The sequence below is a fragment of the Lipophrys pholis genome (assembly GCF_963383615.2).
Source record: "Lipophrys pholis genome assembly, chromosome: 8".
NCBI classification, from domain to species: Eukaryota; Metazoa; Chordata; class Actinopteri; order Blenniiformes; family Blenniidae; genus Lipophrys; species Lipophrys pholis.
The window spans coordinates 30181465-30199444 of NC_137630.1; the positions used below are offsets into that span (position 1 = coordinate 30181465).

A 17980-nucleotide genomic window follows, 5' to 3' on the forward strand; every position below is an offset into this window, starting at 1 on the left:
AGTCGTCCATTGATCCGCCGCCTTGTTCACGGCGCCTGGAGAAAAATGAAAGAATCGCTCCTGAACCTGTTTAGAATTCCCAGCACCTCTCCCTCTGAAGGATGTAATGACATATCAGAATATATCATTACTATATGGAGGATTTCTAACGTCTCCACAGAGCCGCGAACGCGTGAACAGGAATGTCTTTAGGTGTAATTTCCCCTCCGTTTCCTTTTGGTTTGTTTTTTTGTTTTGTTTTTTTGCAGTTGTGTTCTCAGCATGTTGAACAGAACGTCTCACTTCAATCACTTAAACGTTCTGACACCTTTTCTCTCACATCCAGTGTTCTTATTCTCACAACATAAATCAGTTATAACTAATTATAATCACGGTGATTTCTTTCTTTAATGCTTTGTTTCAGATTTAAGTTTTAGTCTGTCTTATTTCTTATCCATAGCCTATCTTTTGAACAGTTTAACTTTGAATTAGTTATTAGTTAATTGAGTATTCAGTCTACTGATCTCACCCACACTGAACAATGATGCCTTTTCTGTTTGAAAACATCTTTTAGCCTCGCTGCTGTCTCGCTGTTTAAAAGTACAGCCTCGTTATATTTCTCTCTACACTCAATGACGGAAGCGAAATCTTATGAATAAGTCCCTCGCTGTGTCTTTAAATTCACTCTCAAGTTAATTACGCATTTATTGTGCATTAAAATGTATTTTCCCGGCCTGTGCAGAAGCCCCCCCCGTCTATAACCGCAGCACAATATGGCGGCCGCAGCGTCCTGCAGCACCGCTTCTTCCAGCTCTGGGCCGGCCTTGTTATTGCAGCTGTGTTGTCTACAATACATCTCTTGTTGCAGCACAGCAGGAGGCTGCTGAGCGCTTGTGGCCTCTGTGTGTGCATGTGAGTGTGTGTGTGAGTGTGTGTGTGTGTGTGTGCGCTCACACGTTATGATCACATTCCTCCCCAGCATTCAGACGACAGTTTCCATGAGTAGCCTTTTTTGTTTTTTTTTAAATTCCGTGAGCTGAAACTGTATTCGTCTTGGAAAGGCTCGTAACCTCTTTAAATCTCTTAACACGGGCCTGCCTGCTGCATGTGCATCTACACATTTATTGTCTCTCTCTCTCACGCACACACACACACACACACACACACACACACACACACACACACACACACACACACACACACACACACACACACACACACACAGGCAAGTAATTTGCAATTATTTGCATATTGTACAAAGCAAGCACGCCTGGCGGACCACCCACTGCTCGGCTTGTGCGGCATCTGGCCGATACACCGCTTACATGATGTATCACTGATAAGGCCAGTGTCATCACCAGAGACTGACAGACAGACAAGGTCACCTTCAGACGGAGATGGAGCGGGGAGGAGTCGAGCTGGTGGAGGGTGGGTGGGGGGGGCATCAGAGGCGGAGGAAAGATGGATATCTTGTGAGGCGGCGACCACAGATAAAACAACAGAAATCACAAACGGTGGAGCTGGCGGTGATCCGAGGTCTCCGCCGCTGCCTGGCTTCACACTCACCATTACGGCCTGGTGTTTGCATGCCCGCGCCGCTATTATCCCCCTTTGTTTTGCATGAATCTCCAGCTGTCTCTCACCGACACCTCCGCCTCGCTCCCGCTTGTGTTCTTTAGCAGAAATTAGCTTTTCTGTGTTTTATCGCAAGGCTCATAAATATTACGATTCGCTGCATCTGTCAATGTGGATTGGCCACAAAGAGCAACACGGTCAAGAAACCTCTCGGGTGATTTACACGACAAGTTTGCACACCATGGTTGTAGTAACTAGTTGTTCTGCACATGCTCAGTAGAGCCAATAAAAGCAATGTTTCCTCCAGAGTGTCATGACAGTCACCATAATTACAATCCAATTTGGTCAACTATCCACTAGAATGTCCGTGTTCTCCCATTGTTAATGTTTATAGCGTGTTGTTCTCTGTGTGCGTGTGTGTGTGTGTGTGTGTGTGTGTGTGTGTGTGTGTGTGTGTGTGTGTGTGTGTGTGTGTGTGTGTGTGTATTACAAAAACAAACAACGGCATCCACTAGTGGCACAACATGGTAGCTACATAGTTTTCAGTGTTTGTTGCTGTTTCTGTGTAAATGGACAAGGTTTACAAAACAGTTCATTTTTACTTTGAAACGTCGTGTTAACGGCGTCTAAGTTACTCTGGATCTCGATTACTCAGACACACTCTCTCTCTCCGACCCAACAGCTGCTCCTACATAAAGACGACTTGACACACTCCCATAAGCCTGCATACACTCTTCTTTTTGAAGCACATGATTTGAAGTGGCACACACCTTTGTGACTCCCCAGTGCGTTGTTGAGCACACACAGACACACACACACACACACACACACACACACACACTCCATCCACCCTCACTCATACTCCATTAACCCGCACTTCAGCCCCGAAAGTTTAACATGCGCATGTGTGTGAATTGTAGGAAGGACAGTCGGGGGGTGGGGTGGGTGGGTCGATTAGCATTGGCTTAAACTAGCCTTCTCATTTCCTGTCTTCCATTACACCACTCAATCAGCCCCCAGCTCCATCTCAGCCTTCCCCTTCTCAGGAGACTCTCTGCAAGTCTCTCTCACACACACACACACACACACACACACACACACACACACACACACACACACACACACACTCACACACACACTCACACACTCAGGGTTTGGATTAGCAGTCTGGGCAGACATCCAAAATGACAAATACACACACACACACACACGTGCACACACACACACACAGGCCAATATTCATATCCTCTCTGTGAACATTCCTGCTCTGCTCCTCCACAGCTGTAGTCCAGTCAGTATTAGTACGACGTCTCATTACCTCACAAGGCTATGCTAACAAGGCAAAGCTAACAACACAATGGATTCCAGGCGGAATGAAACGGCGGCCCGTTTTAAGACTCCTCGGCAACACAAAGGAAGTCTGCGACTTCCAAAAACATGTCAGCATTCCTCCATTTTTATTTTTTCCTCCCCGTGTTTGTCTCAGTCTGAATCCTGACTCATGGGTATTACCTTGAGACCAGACAAGTCTCCGCTCTCTTGAGAACATCCCTGGGTATGCACACACACACACACACACACACACACACACACACACACACACACACACACACACACACACACACACACACACACACACACACACACACACACACACACACTCTGGCAAATACACTAACACGCACAGGAAGCCAGGTATCAAAGCGAGAAGGCTTTGAAGCGGCTAAATGAAAGGCTGAAGGCAGAAATGACAATGTTTTCTGGCAGGCTTTAACTGTGTGTCTGGCTGAGAGGGAGAGCTTGGGAAATAAAGTCAGTATTATGATCTGAACACCCAGATATGAGTTCTCCTAACCGCCTCCATCTGTCCTCCTGCAGCCTGCGTTTGAAGTCTCACTTGGATCTTCATTCTCGTCTATACCCTGCGAGGGCTGCAGAGATTGCTCAGTCTGTGTATTTGCATTCAGCTTCAAATTGCCCAACAGAATTTGTCAGGTCCGCCGGGCTCTTTGTCTGTGTTCTGCAGTTAATGATGATCATTAGTGAGTGTATTCTTTATGTCCTCTTTTCTTTTGACTCGTACAGGGCTGCTCTCCGCACCATCGCTTAGCTCGTCTTAAATTTTCGTGGCTCAATCTGCCGCGTGTTGGAGGCGAAGGCAAGTATTTAAGTTGGACACGGCCTGGCCGTTTTATGGAGGAACCTTTCTGAAGTGCTCCTACTCAGTCGACCTGCAAACGCAACTTTTCTGAAACGATGCTACTGCACACGCGCGCCACGGCCATAAAAACAGTTCTCTTGCACATGCTCAGTAGATGGACACTAAGAACATACAATGTCCTTGTACTCCCATTGTTAATATTTCTAAAGTATTGTTCTCTGCATGCGTGTGTGAGTGTGTGGGTTCATTCCAAAAAGAACCAACAGCGCCAACTCGTGGCCTGGCATGCTAATTACATTGTTTTTAACAGTGCTGAGTAAAATTGCAATAATCGATAGAAAACTCTTAAGTTTTGAGCCGAAACAAACGTATTGTTGCACATTTGAGACGCTGAGTGAAGACGTTTACAAAGCGTAGTAATGAAGCACAGTTTTAAAATTGACTTAAATTGGTACTTCTGTCTGAGTAATCCAAACCATTCGACTGCGGCGGGACATTAAACTGACGGCTGCGGCGTTGCAGAAGTCATGTGCGGTGCTTGCGACTCTCCAGTGTGTGGCTGCGGTTGGCAGCGTTGGCCATCAGCCTTCAAGTCCTAATTGGTATCATCTGCGAACGCCACGTGACCCAACTGCTCTGCTCTTCCTCTCTCCGTCTCTGCCGCTGCCAGGCCTCGCTCTTTGGCCCGAACAACGAGGACCTGTTAACGTCCTCGGACTACATCATCATTTTTCACACAACTTGTGACTCTGTCATGGACTGATTTATGCCCATCGGCAATGCAGTGTGTGTGTGTGTGTGTGTGTGTGTGTGTGGTGGGGGGGTTAAGGCAGGCATGTGTGCTTCAGTTCAAAGGCACTCACACGCACAAAGAAACGAGAGCAAATCTGCCCACTTTGAGTCGGCTAATGCTCATCCAACCCAATATGGCGCCGGGCTGACAGATGGGCCCAGTGTGTTCAAAGCAGAGGTGCCGATTTAATATCCGAACAGGTCAAGCCAAAGAGAGGCAGCGAGAGAGACGCCCCTGTGTAGGCACGGCAAAAAGGTCCTGCCAGCGCCACCGCCACAGCTGGGACTCCCCCTCCTCTCCTCCCTCCCTCCCTCCGCCTCACACATTCCCTCCATCGGCTCCTGTTGCCAGGCAGGGACGCGCCGTGCACGGCCGCTCTCCTCAAACATTGTAATCAGCATTTGCTTAGTGTTATTATACCGTACGTGCTGGAGGCGAGGCGGCTGGAGGGGAGAGCCTCGCTGCAAAGTGTCCGGGTCGTCGGCCTTCAGCACACGAGGAGAGGAATCCTGCAGCCGCTCGCTCTTGACTCAGAGTCCCAGCCGCCCCGCTGCACGGCTGGGAGAAGAATAGTGGTGCTCTTGCTGAAAGCCTGTTATTTGTGTGTGTGCGTGTGCGTGCGTGTTTTCACACAGCATTCTGGCATTTCTTTTTAACAACCCCTTTGTCAGTCACTGAGATGTCCAACATTTCACGAGTGCAGCAGATCTCTTGTACCTCGCCAGTGTATGTTCACACACACAGTTTTTTCTAGTGTGTGTGTGTGTGTGTGTGTGTGTGTGTGTGTGTGTGTGTGTGTGTGTGTGTGTGTGTGTGTGTGTGTGTGTGTGTGTGTGTGTGTGTGTGTGTGTGTGTGTGTGTGTGTGTGTGTGTGTGTGTGTGTGTGTGTGTGTGTGTGTGTGTGTGTGTGTGTGTGTGTGTGTGTGTGTGTGTGTGTGTGTGTGTGTGTGTGTGTGTGTTCTGTCGTCCAGATGGAAGTGCTTATTGGGTGCTGGTGTGCTGGCGTATCTCTCTGTCTGAGAGAGAGAAAGTCAGGGAGAGAATGAGAGAGAATTGCAAAGAGAGAGCAAAGTGGAAAACCCTTCCAATCAGATCCATCATCTTTTGTGTGTGTGTGTGTGTGTGTGTGTGTGTGTGTGTGTGTGTGTGTGTGTGTGTGTGTGTGTGTGTGTGTGTGTGTGTGTGTGTGTGTGTGTGTGTGTGTGTGTGTGTGTGTGTGTGTGTGTGTGTGTGTGTGTGTGTGTGTGTGTGTGTGTGTGTGTGTGTGTGTGTGTGTGTGTGTGTGTGTGTGTGTGTGTGTGTGTGTGTGTCTTCCTGCCTTCCTTCTCTAATCTCATCATGTCGGAGCAGCAGATTAGTCCTCCCAGATCCCATCTCTGCCTCCAAATGCCACAATCAGCCTTTTGTTCTTTGGTTGGTTCTTACTCTCCCCTTTGCGACAGGCGCGATGAACCCTCCCACCTCCCACAATCCTCCCTCTCTTCCGTTTGGAGCCTCCGTGTCAATGTCGCACCGCTACCGGCCCCCCGGACTACCTGCCCTGCCCCTCGGGCATTAGCCAACGGAGCTGTTAGCTCGGCTAGCCTCACTCGCCGATGCTGTTACCGCTCTTAGGATCGGTCTTTCCTCTTTACTTCTGTTTGCACCTCCTGAGGGAAGTCATAGATCCTGGCTGCTGTTGTCACCAATGAGCGAAGGAGGAGCAGGAGGAGGAGGAGGAGGAGGAGGAGAGGGTCACTCACAGGGTTGGCAGAGGAAGAGGAGAGTGTTTGAGAAGCAGAGAAAATAAACAGAGGTTTCCTGTTAACGAGGTGCAGTGGGGGCCTGTCGAGGATCTGGTATTGTTTAAAGCAGAGCTCTTGTGTTACCCTGCAGGGCGGTGGGGTGGGGGTGGGGGGTGGGGGGCATTAGGTTTGAGGGTTACAGGTTGTAACAGGCTGTAAGGCACTGACCGTATCGTAAACTCCAGTATGAAGACACACGGTAGAAACACTGGTTTTTGAATTTGCTCTTTGCATTGATTTTCTTACACTTAAAAGCAGAGAATTAATTCAGTCTCTGTTTGAGAGCCATTACCTTCACTGATTTCTTTCTCGAAACAGCAGAGCTGGTTTCTTTTCACATCTTAAGCTGTTTATCTTCTTTTTCTTCCTCCTCCTCCCTGTAAAAAGTCTGCCCTCAGTATTTCCCCTCTTTGTAGCGCGGCGGTCGTACACAGAGGCCCCGGCTCCAGAGTCGACTGCACACACATGCAGCAGCACAAAGAGAGCTGCACAGCCATTATGGACCCAAGGGGCCGGCCACCTTTAGCTCGTCAGAGGGAGAATTAACTGACTCGCACAATGGCCGCCTTGTTTCAGCCGCTTCCAGGCCCAACGCTCACAATGTGCCAATTTGTGTCCGCGATAATGGCGATGCATTTTTATATTTGTTCAACAAGAAGTGCACTCTAACGTCTCGTCATGGTTCCTCCAGTACATATAACCTTTTGAGAAGTCGGATGAGCCTGCTGAAGAATGCCACAGGGAGGGAAGGAGGGAGGGAGGGAGGGAGGAACGGAGGGAGGGATGGAGAAGCTATTGTGTTCAGCCCCAAAGCATGACTCTCAGATTTATATCACCTCGGTGAATAAAGGGGCAGCCTTCTACCCCAGGGGCTTTCAGGAAAGCAGGAGGAGGATCGTTGTAATTTTAAGTCTGAGGAAATGAGACGGACTTTCTTTTAACCCCCCCCCCCCCCCCACCACCACCACCACCACCACCATCACCACCTTAATCCAGCTCCATTCTTCCTCCTTTTTACACTTACTCTTTTTTTTCTTTCTCTCCGTAGTGGGTTAGTAAGTCTTTTGGCCTCTCTGCAGTGAGCGGTATTCCCAGGGTTTCAGACCCAGGAGGAGGGAGGGCAGGGCCATGTTTAGCCTCTGGCAGGACAGACAAAGATGGCCGACGCTGTGCTCGGCTCTGCTCGGCTCTCTACAAGGCACTGAGGAATGTGTCTAATCAATTCAGCATTGTGGTTCTTATACGTTCTCTCCCCGGCTCTGTCATTTTCTCTGGCAGGCTTAAAGCAGACAATCCCACCAGTCGTTGGTCGGGGGCTGTCCATCATCTCCCTTCATTTTCTCCCCGCGTTATCTACTCATTTTTCCACCCCGGCGTGTTTATAGAATTGTGATAATTGAAAGCTACGCTCCCACTCCCACTACGTGCTCCATATGTTGCACTCTCCGCTTTCCTCTCCCTCTTTTGCCTGAGAGGGCTTAACGCCGCCGCGAGCTTCAGAACGCCAATCTGCCGTGGAGAGCAGCAGCCACTCGTAAACGGCCAGGATACTGATGATGCTGGGAGTAGCGTTCGGGTAGAAATAATGCAGCCTGATGAATAAAGTGTGAATCCTGTGTGTTTGCATCAGGCTCTTTGATTTAAAAAATTTTTTGGGTGATGGTGATTTTAACAAGCAGAAAATGAAATGTTCAGGTAGCACACTGCCAGCGTTTACAGTCTCCTTAAAGCATTAATCATGCATCAGCTCCAGATAACGACTGGCCCTGCTGTGGCAGACAGTCTGTTGGTGTAGAAGACGAGAGGTGAGGATGGGTGGAGGGACATGACGTCATTTGCACACATCCCCCTCACGCCGCCCGCCTCGGTCCGTCCGTGTGGTTGTGTGATGTAGCGCGCACGCCAGCTGCCTTTTAGCACGTCTAGCCTCACTTACTCACTCGTTCCTCATCCTTCCTTCACAGAAAAAGGGGGGAGGAAAAGGGAAAGAGTGTAGGAGTGAAAGGGAGGAAGGAGAGTAGAGAGAATGGGGAAAGCTGTGGTGGGCTCCGGGTTTGAGGGAGGCTGTGATTTGCTTGGCTGCGTCTGCTCGGTCTCCTCCCCAGTGACATAACAGAACAATGTACTCTAAAGGCTGTAAATATCTGTACTCTGACCTCATGTTCCTACACACACACACACACACACACACACACACACACACACACACACACACACACACACACACACACACACACACACACACCCGTAGGGCGGATGTTAAGCTGTCTGTCTTAGATTACTCGTCTCTTTTCCGTTTCCCATTTTGTTCCACATGCTTATTTGTCCTGCGGTGTCGGCGAGGCTGCAGGTGTCCTCTCTGTGAGTTCACACCGCAACAGCCCGGTCCGTAATAAATAAAGATGGCGGGGGCCATTTAGACCGTGTCACAGTCCGGCAGTAGCTATGATGTTCTGTCAAACCGCTGCGACGGCAAGTTGGGCTCATGCGAAGGCACAATAAGTATTTTATAGCATGAAATGAAAACAGTATTTTGCCCTTTTCCATCCCCTCACCTCACTGCTGGCCTCAGTTTCAACCATTTTCTCCTTCCCTCCCCTTTTCTCCCCTCCTCTCTTCCTCTCCCTGGATCCTGTTCCCGCCTCAGTGCTGCCACCTGCTGGCCACTGCAGCGATTACAACCCTCTCCTGTCGTTGCACTTCTTTAAAAGTCCAGTAGGTGGCATCACTTCACACTCTCTGAGGAAGAGTTACTGTACCTGTGCATGTATAACCTTTAAAAAGCCTTGATAGCACGTTAAATATGCAACAGCTCATTTGAGTGTTGTGATTAATTGAAGAGAAACTAAAGCAGGAGATTGATGTGCCGTTTCCCCTCATGGCCCTTCTCCTCCTCCTCCTCCTCCTCTTCCTCCCCCCCTGTCCTTCCTCCAGCAGCAGCAGCCATCCCACTGTTTACTTTATTAAAGCTCTAAATGCTCGACAATCCCTTTTTAATTGACTTGGTCTCTCCGCATGCTTCCTGGCATCAGCCTGCGCGAGTCATAAACAGTGCATCTGCACAGCGCCGCTCGCTGCCAAGAGGCCAGTCTGTGACGTCGTAATCAAACAAAATGATGTCTGTTTATTTTTGTGTGTGTGTGCGTGCGTGCGCTCACTGGTCTTGTGTGTCTCTGTGTTCCAGAGTAAACGGGACCATCTGCTGATGAATGTGAAATGGTACTACCGCCAGTCAGAGGTGCCTGACTCCGTCTACCAGCACCTGGTCCAGGACCGCAACAATGAGAACGGTGAGAAGAACACACCTGCATGTATAGACAGCCTCCTCAACACACACACACACACACACACACACACACACACACACACACACACCTGCCTCGGTGATGTGCGTGCGAGCTGCGAATTGCATTTCAAACAGAAACTAGAAGACAGCGTCCCGGTAAGCCGAGCCAATCCCGCGGCGCCGCTCCGTTCCCCGGGTAACACTCCTCCAGGCCAGACAGCAGCAGCGTGGAGTGTTAATAACCCGCGGTGTCATGAGGCCCTCCAGCAACACACGCACACTCTCTCCACACCGTCGTCACACACATCCACAGCAACACGCGGCTGAAAAGTCACATCCACACCACTGAAAGGGCGCGTCAGGGAGGAGACGTGGATTTAATGTTGACCTGTAAATAGATTTACATTAGAATTCAAGAGAAACTACTAAATTGTAGAACAGATCCTCCTTTCTAACTAATGAATATCAACTACATGGATACTTGTAAATGTTTGAACTGAGTGTGTCCGCCATCAGCAGAGATGTAATTGGTCACTCGTGTCCAGTAATATTCAGTCAATCCTCGTGAAAGGTTAGAAAACAGAATGTGTTGCACATTAGTTACCCCTGGAAGAGTAATGTCTCTGTTTTACTCCTTGTGTGAAGGAATTAATGACTCCGCTCTACATAAATTCCTGAAAGTCATTATCTGTAACTGCCAGCGAACAACAACCTGTTTAGCGTTTCCATATGCTCACGTATGAACACAGTCTGCGTCCGAACAGGGAGGATCGTTCTGTAACGCTCTGCAAAGTAACAAGCTGGAAGAACAACAAGAACACAAGAACGAAGCTGAAGCTCGTGTTCAGGCCCCGTTTACACATTCAAGTGACAACAAATAGTTTTAGTTTCAGAATAGTTTTGTGTTTACACATCACTGTTTTGAAACTAAATCATACTTTATGAATCTCTTTGGGGAAATTCCTTTTTTTTTTTTTTTTTTTTACCAGCTACTGTAAAACATTAAGGATGCACCGATACCAGTATCAGGTCCGATACTTCACCGTGTACTGATCCCCGATACCATCTGGAGAGTACTCTGTGACAGCTGCAGGGAGAGTAGAGAGGCTGAGCACAGCGACTCATAACCTGCTTTATCGTTTGTTTATGGAGTATTAATCAGGCTTTATGGTAATTGGTGTGGTATCGTATGGTATATCGCTTTATTTAAAAAAATTTGCAAATAAATGCCCAAAACAATAATGCAACAAAACTGATAGTGATGAGAAATTACTATTATTAATAATCATAACAACAATAAAAACAGCAATGATGATAATGATAAAAACAATATTAGGAATACTCAATCATCAATAATATTAATGTATATTTGTTGTCCAAAACAGAAGTAACGAATAATGTGATAAGTATTCATATCGGTATTGGGTATCGGGAAGTACTTGGACTTTAGAAAGTGATATTGTTGGATCTCTATTAAAAAAAACATTTTACAGAGCTTTGTGTTTCTGCATCATCCGTCACAAAAATATCAAAGTAAACAAAATAAATAAATAAAAAGTCAAAGGAGGTGGTAATATATACTCTAATCTCTTATGTGTTGGTGGAGCTGTCACTGATCGCAGCAGGGAAGAAAGTTGTTGTGGATATTGAAGCTGCAGGGTGAACTCATGACGCGTCCCGTTAGTATTTAGCCAGCGAGGCCCGAACGCCGCAGCTTTTCTCACCTGATCTTAACCAATACAACCAACTTTAAATACAATCTGCCTAAATAACAACCAGCCGTGACACCAGAGATCAGGTGAAGAGCTTTCTTCTTCCTGCTACGGCCCACCGAGGCTTTTCATTCACATTATCGGTTTTCCTCAGCAGCGTATATCTGCAGCGAGGACTCGGGTTTAGGAGAAAAGACGTGGCGACGCCGGAGCGCGGTGGCCACAGCTCAGGTCGCTTGTCAAAGACGAGTCGCAGCTCGTCTTCGCTGCACCTTCACCCCCCAGAGGGTTCATTTCGCCTGCGAGCCAAACAATACGTCCAATTGGATTACTGGGAAAAGACGGAGCTGCACACTCGTACTTATTACTCTGGATGTACACAGATTGTGCTCATGTTTAAACCTGAAAACATCTTTGATTTATTACATATGAACCAAAATATTTAGATTAAATCTTTAGAATTTCAGCCTGTAAGCTGACACATTCAGCCCAGTATCATCTCCAGTGGGTTCAGACCAGTAAAATCGTGCCATAATAACCTTTACATTTAAACTTTAAAGGTTTTCTTTGTTGACACGGAGAGTATCTATATATTCACAAAAATCCAACAATTACTACAGAAAATGACTTCAATCTCAACACAAATTCTATTTTAATGATAATTTCGAGTGTGAAATTCAGTGAAATGTCCAGAAAACGTCTGTTATAGTTTTTTGGGCTTTTCTGGGTATTTCTACAAACTCCCCCTGACAGCTTAGCTATATGCTAATGCTAGTTTGATATCTGTCATGGCAGCATCGCCGATATCTCAGTGTCGGGTCTCAGTGTCGGGCTGTCTCCTCTTTTGGACCCGTTTCGGCCCGCAGGCCTCATGTTTGACCATTTGAATTCAAAGCTGCAGCATCTCACACTCTGAATATTTGAATTTAAAAACAATTGTATTTTAATTAGTTTTGAGTCTAAAAATAACCGACAAAACATTTAACTTCCTCATGACATTCTGATTCTTTGCGATGCTCCGTTCTGTTGTGCCGTCTCGATGTTTATACGCTCTACTTAATGTCGTATTTATTGATCGGACGTGTGTTTTCCCGCCCCACAGACTCGGGCCGGGAGCTGGTCATCACAGACCCGGTGGTCCGGAGTCGAGAGCTCTTCATCTCCGACTACGTGGACACTTACCATGCTGCTGCTCTCAGGTAAACACACACACACACACACACACACACACACACACACACACACATTTTTGTTTTTCTTGTAATGAAAAGTCTCAGTTCACTGCTTTTTTATGGTTTTAATCACTGTAATTAAAGGCGCCTTCCTCTGTGATTTAGATCTGAAAATATTCTGTGGAGTGAGACATCTGTTAATGTAATTCATTATGAAAAAGCGGCATTTATATTGAAAGGTGCGATTAAAGTTGTGAAATCAGGTTTAAAAAAAAAAAATTGCCATTCAGGAATACGATTTAGTCGGAGAATGTGATTCAAAAGTACTCCGAGTACTTTTGGCAATGTAGTGATAAGCATGCTTTTTGTTCATTTATTCAATGTCAAGGACACATAAGATTGTCCGTAACGTTATTTTACACAAATGTTCAATATTTCAGGACGTTGGAGTCTCTATAAAGGTTTAATAAACACATAAAATACCTGTCAGCTGTGAACCCACACACCTGATAAACACACGATACTCATCCCGGTGTTTTAATGAGCCGCTAAATAGAATAGAATGAATAGAATAGAATGCCTTTTATTGTCACTTGTACGGGTACAGTGAGATTAAAAACAACTCCAGTGACAGTGCAGCAGATAAAAAGGGCAGAATATAGTGCAAGAAGGAGGGTGGGGGGTGTAGGGGGTAAGGTGCACGGTCCAGTCCTGTGAACGGTACAGAGTGTATTTACAGGGGTACAGAGTAAATAATGAGAATACATCATTCCTGTACATCCGTCAGCTCTTCCTGCACCGAGAACATTAGAGTTCTATGTTAGGGAGAAACCGGTCCCACTTTGTCAAAGTACTAACGTTGAGTTACTTTCCCGCTCAAAGTACTTATTAACTGCCATAAAGCCTAATTCATACTCATGCAAACGATACGCTCTGTGTTCGTCGGTGGCTGCCCCCCTCTAAGTAGAAGCATGTGTGAGCGGCGGCGGAGCCACGTCTTCCACAGGCCGCCGATTTGAGGGAAAATTAGCCGTAACTTCTCGTCACGCAGAGCTCGCCTTGATTCTGCTCGTTCTGCAGGCTTTAGATAAACGGGAGGGAATTCCAGCGGGATGCCGTAACGCCGCCGCCGCCGCTCTCTAAAGACGGCTCTCCTCAGCGGCGGCCCTTTAATCTGTCCCGGGTCGAGGAAGATACTCTTTCTCCCGGGCTCTTGTTATTTTCAGCGAGCCAGACGCCGGGGTGCTGGAAACAGGAAATGGTATCAAGATGTGGTCAGAGAGAGAGTCAGGGGGGGTGGGGGGGTACGTTCAGTCGCTGTTTACGGCTTCAGTAGCCGGAGCTCGGCGTCTCGCAGCAGAAAGTCAGCAGGCAGCGACAGGCACAAGATACCTGCCGCTACGTGTGTCACCTCCGATGAATGAAGCTCCAGGAGCGTCTCATTAAAGTTCCTCCTGCCAGCCGCCCGCTTCTGTCATGTGCCATCTTGGGTTTTTTTTCTTTTGCTCTAATAAAGCCTGTCTTCTCTCCTGCAGGGGGAAATGCAACATTTCCCATTTCTCCGACATTTTTGCTGCCAGGGAGTTCAAAGCCCGCATCGACTCCTTTTTCTATATCCTCGGATATAACCCAGAGACCAGGTGAGGAGCTTTCACTGACAATATTCCAACCATCACTGCCTGCAACTCATCATCTCTCACTTACACGAGCAGCTGGAAAAGTGGTGTGGTGTTTTATTCAGCTGCTTCATTTGTTTTCATATGAAATCTGATTCTGTCGGCAAAATATGAGCCTTTTCCCCATTATCAAGGTTCTCTTATAATCACACCCAAACCTTTACTTTTCAATTGCCCTTCAAATCAGGGGTGTCAAACATAAGGCCCGTCGGCCTAAACTGGCCGGCAAGAGGCTCCAATCCGGCCAGACCACCGAGCAGATTATGTAAAAAGTTTAAAACCTTTATTTATTTATTTATTTATTTATTAACACATTTCTTAAGAGTAACAGCAACAACACTGAGACCCGAGTTGTGATTTCAGTCGAGCTGCAGCCATCGAATGTTTTGTTCATCAAAGATTCTCCTAAATATTCCATCAATTAATCGAGGAATCGGATAAAACTTACTTTTGCTTGATTAAAACCCAATTCTGAATTATGGAATAGAGCATACGACAAATCACCTAGTAACAACCCATTTCTTTCCTTTTTAAGAAAACATCTATTGACTTTGACATTTGTTGCATGCAGGTTTTGTAAAGTAGTAAACAGTAAAATAAGTAAAATTACTTCCCACTTATTTTTTTCAAATTCTCAACAATAAATGAATTACTGATTCATAAACGCTGCCTTTAAATTGAGCAACAGTTAATTTAGCTTTTCTTCATCTGCTCATTTTCGCTGTTTTCTGTCCCGGCGTCACACTAAAAAGAGTCCCTGTGAAACGTGAGCCTTGACTAGAATTAAATGAGGCTTCGAATTCCTCAGTCGTTTTGTTTAGTTGGGGTTTTTTTTGTAATGGAGGTACTCGAGGAATCGTTAGAGCCATAGATATCATGCTGCCATGAAAGCTATCCAACTAGCATTCGCCTCAACGCCACGCTGTCAGGGTGAGATTGTAAAAATACCCATAATGCAACAGCTCAAGGAGAAGTTTTCTGACATTTCAGAGTATTTTCCATAATTAAAATTAGCTTTGTGGTAAGATTGTATTCCTTTTTTTGAACGTTTTTATTATGTATACTCAGAGCCACAACCAAGAAAACACTTTAAAGTTTAGATTTAAACGTTATTATAGTAGTATTTCAGCCGTCCGGCACACTCAGGAGGACGTTGGTCTGAATTTGGCCTCTGAGGTCAAATGTGGTTTAAAACCCTTGTTGAAGTGAGCCGCAGTGGATTCTGGGTAATTCACACTGGCAGTGAGGCTTTGTGGAGGATTCATAATAAGACAACAGTCATCATGTGACTGTAGGATACCTGCAGTATTCTAACTATTATACGTGCTGGTTTGTTGAAAATGAAATATTTTGTTTGATTTGGTAATTTTTTTTTTACACATTTTCAATATGAAAGGTTTTTCTTTGTTCCACATAAGTTAAGGAAGTAACCTAGTAAAATCTTTTTAACAAAACTTCAGAGGGTAAATTAACATTTTAATTTAATGCCATAAATCCATTGAATAACTATTATTTAAATAATAAAAACGATCTGATTCAGATATTATCGATACAAATACTTAAAAACTTACTTGCTTGTTTTTAGACGACATTTGTCTCAGTAAAGAGTTAAACCGTGTGTTGTTGTGAGAAAGAAAATGGTAAACATCCTCTCTCAACCATGTTGTTGTCACATTGAAATCCTTGTCAGCTTCATTCCCCGGTGGTTTCTGAGTTTGAAACATCACACAGATAATCTGGCTTTTTTTATATCATCAGGAATATTAGTTGTAAAATAGTGGATAGACTTGACTTATATTATGTGTTTTTATCGCCTCTGCAGTCTAAAAATATCGCACGCAGTCAGTCTCTTTAAAACCTCAATGTTTGGTGACGGAGGAAATTCCATGATTCCATTTTGGAGACTTTTTATGAGTTTTTGTGAAACGTGTGGATTCTTAGTCGGTGTAATGCTGCTTTTCAGTGTAACTTGAATGAATGGACGAGGATCTCTGAATGCCTTCTAGAAGAATTGAGAAGGAGAATCTGAGGTGAAGTTGTTGGTTTGGATTAACCAGATGAATTGACCTCTGATTGGCCGGATTACAGTGAGGCGACTCCTCTCTGGATTAAAGTCTCTGTTGTGACGGCTGCTTGGAAAACCTCACGTGTTACACTGATGACAGTCCTTGTTATTGGCACAGTGGGCTGCCAGTAGGGAACCCCCTGTTCTAGGGGTCCCCAGTCAGCCTCCTCCTCCTCCTCCTCCTCCTCCTCCGATCGTTTGGTATTCTGAGCATGATGTCTGCAGCATTGCAATTTCAGTCTTGTTTATTAATGCGTAGATATATGAGGTGTGTGTGTGTGTGTGTGTGTGTGTGTGTGTGTGTGTGTGTGTGTGTGTGTGTGTGTGTGTGTGTGTGTGTGTGTGTGTGTGTGTGTGTGTGTGTGTGTGTGTGTGTGTGTGTGTGTGTGTGTGTGTGTGTGTGTGTGAGGGTCGCAGCACATGCTCAGTAGTGTCTGTGGAGGAGCGAGCCCCGCTCGCGACGCTGTACGTGCCTGCTGAGGTCACAGCACAAGCTCAGCGCGCACCTCTCCGGAGCGGCTCGCGCGTCTCCATTTTGAGCACCTACCAATAGGTGCGCGCGCTCGCGCGGGGAGAGTTTTGACGGCGCCGGGCGTTCCGCACACCGTGTCAGCTCCCGACCTCAGGGCTCGATGTCAGACATGGACGATCTGTTCAGTCCCCGGAGGTAGGTGCCGAGCTCCGGTTGTCGCGCTGTTTTCCGGCGGTGGTGTGACGGAGCGGTGCGCTCGCCCTCCGCGCGCGCTCTCCGCGTCGCTGTCATTGTGCGGACCGGCTCGCTGTCGCGTCGCGGAGGATGAAAACGAGCGTGCATAATGTGTGTGCGTGTGTCCGGAGAGCCGAGCTGCGGGGAGACTGCAGCTCAAACGCCGCTGCGTGTTTTGCGCCGCCACAATGGAGGAAAATATCTCGCCTTTGTCTCGTGCGTTTCCACCACAGCAGAGCCCGAGCCCGAGCCCGCAGCGGCGTGCACGGCACCCGACACCCGTGCGTCCAGCCTGGGCTCGTGACGGCGCCGGGAGCCGGAGAGGCTTCCCCCCCCTCCGGCTCCCATTTTGCAGTTCCTTGTTTACAGGCGCGCTGACATGGCGTTACAAGCCGCAGTCGGTTCCGGTACCGGGGCCCGTAACCGGGACCGTCCCCGGTTCTGGTGGGGAGCATCGTCATGTTACCCAGAATCTCAAAGTTGGGTCTTGTTTTTGCTGTGAAGCAATTATGTCAGTGTGCCACCGTCTCTGCGCTGCGATTGGCTGAAATTGATGGAGGGGGCGGGGTTTGCCTTGATTGCACACACACACACACACACACACACACACACACACACACACACACACACACACACACACACACACAGTGAACCAGACTGTCACGTTGTTGTTTGGGTTTGATAAGTAATCCTGTAATTACTTGACAAGATTGCTGCTAATGCCGAGTTCCAGCTCGCTTTGTTTTACACTGTTTATTGTTCCGGAAGCTTTGGCCTGATTATTAGAGGCAATAATCAACAATATTGCTGGATATAAGTGGCATGACTAATGCTTTGAGCATAACAGCCAAGATAAAGCCTCTTTTAATCTACATTAATAGTCAAAAATTAAAAAAATTATCTCAGTTCTTTTAGGTTTTTCCCCACGCAAAAGAAACAACAACAAAAAACAAAGGGATTGTTTCTCAGGATGAATCAACAACAGAACTGATGAATCCTGTTTCTCTGTTCTTCTTCCTCTCAGGACCTGTGAAGCATTAAAACATGGCGGTCTGCTCTTATTCTGCCGCT

The 17980-nt window shown here is 46.7% G+C and overlaps 1 protein-coding gene across 2 annotated transcripts in view; it reads left to right on the forward strand.

The window, feature by feature from the left end:
- The window catches only part of rerea (arginine-glutamic acid dipeptide (RE) repeats a), a gene marked incomplete at its 5' end in the record, with an annotated part of 74948 nt that overhangs the window by 24693 nt on the left and 32275 nt on the right, over positions 1 to 17980 (forward strand). For both annotated transcript variants that reach the window (XM_080469314.1, XM_080469315.1), the window contains 3 exons: positions 9477 to 9582; positions 12393 to 12489; positions 13998 to 14102. In XM_080469314.1, coding sequence (XP_080325440.1) covers positions 9477 to 9582; positions 12393 to 12489; positions 13998 to 14102 — 308 coding nt within the window. The remainder of the gene's footprint in view (positions 1 to 9476; positions 9583 to 12392; positions 12490 to 13997; positions 14103 to 17980) is intronic.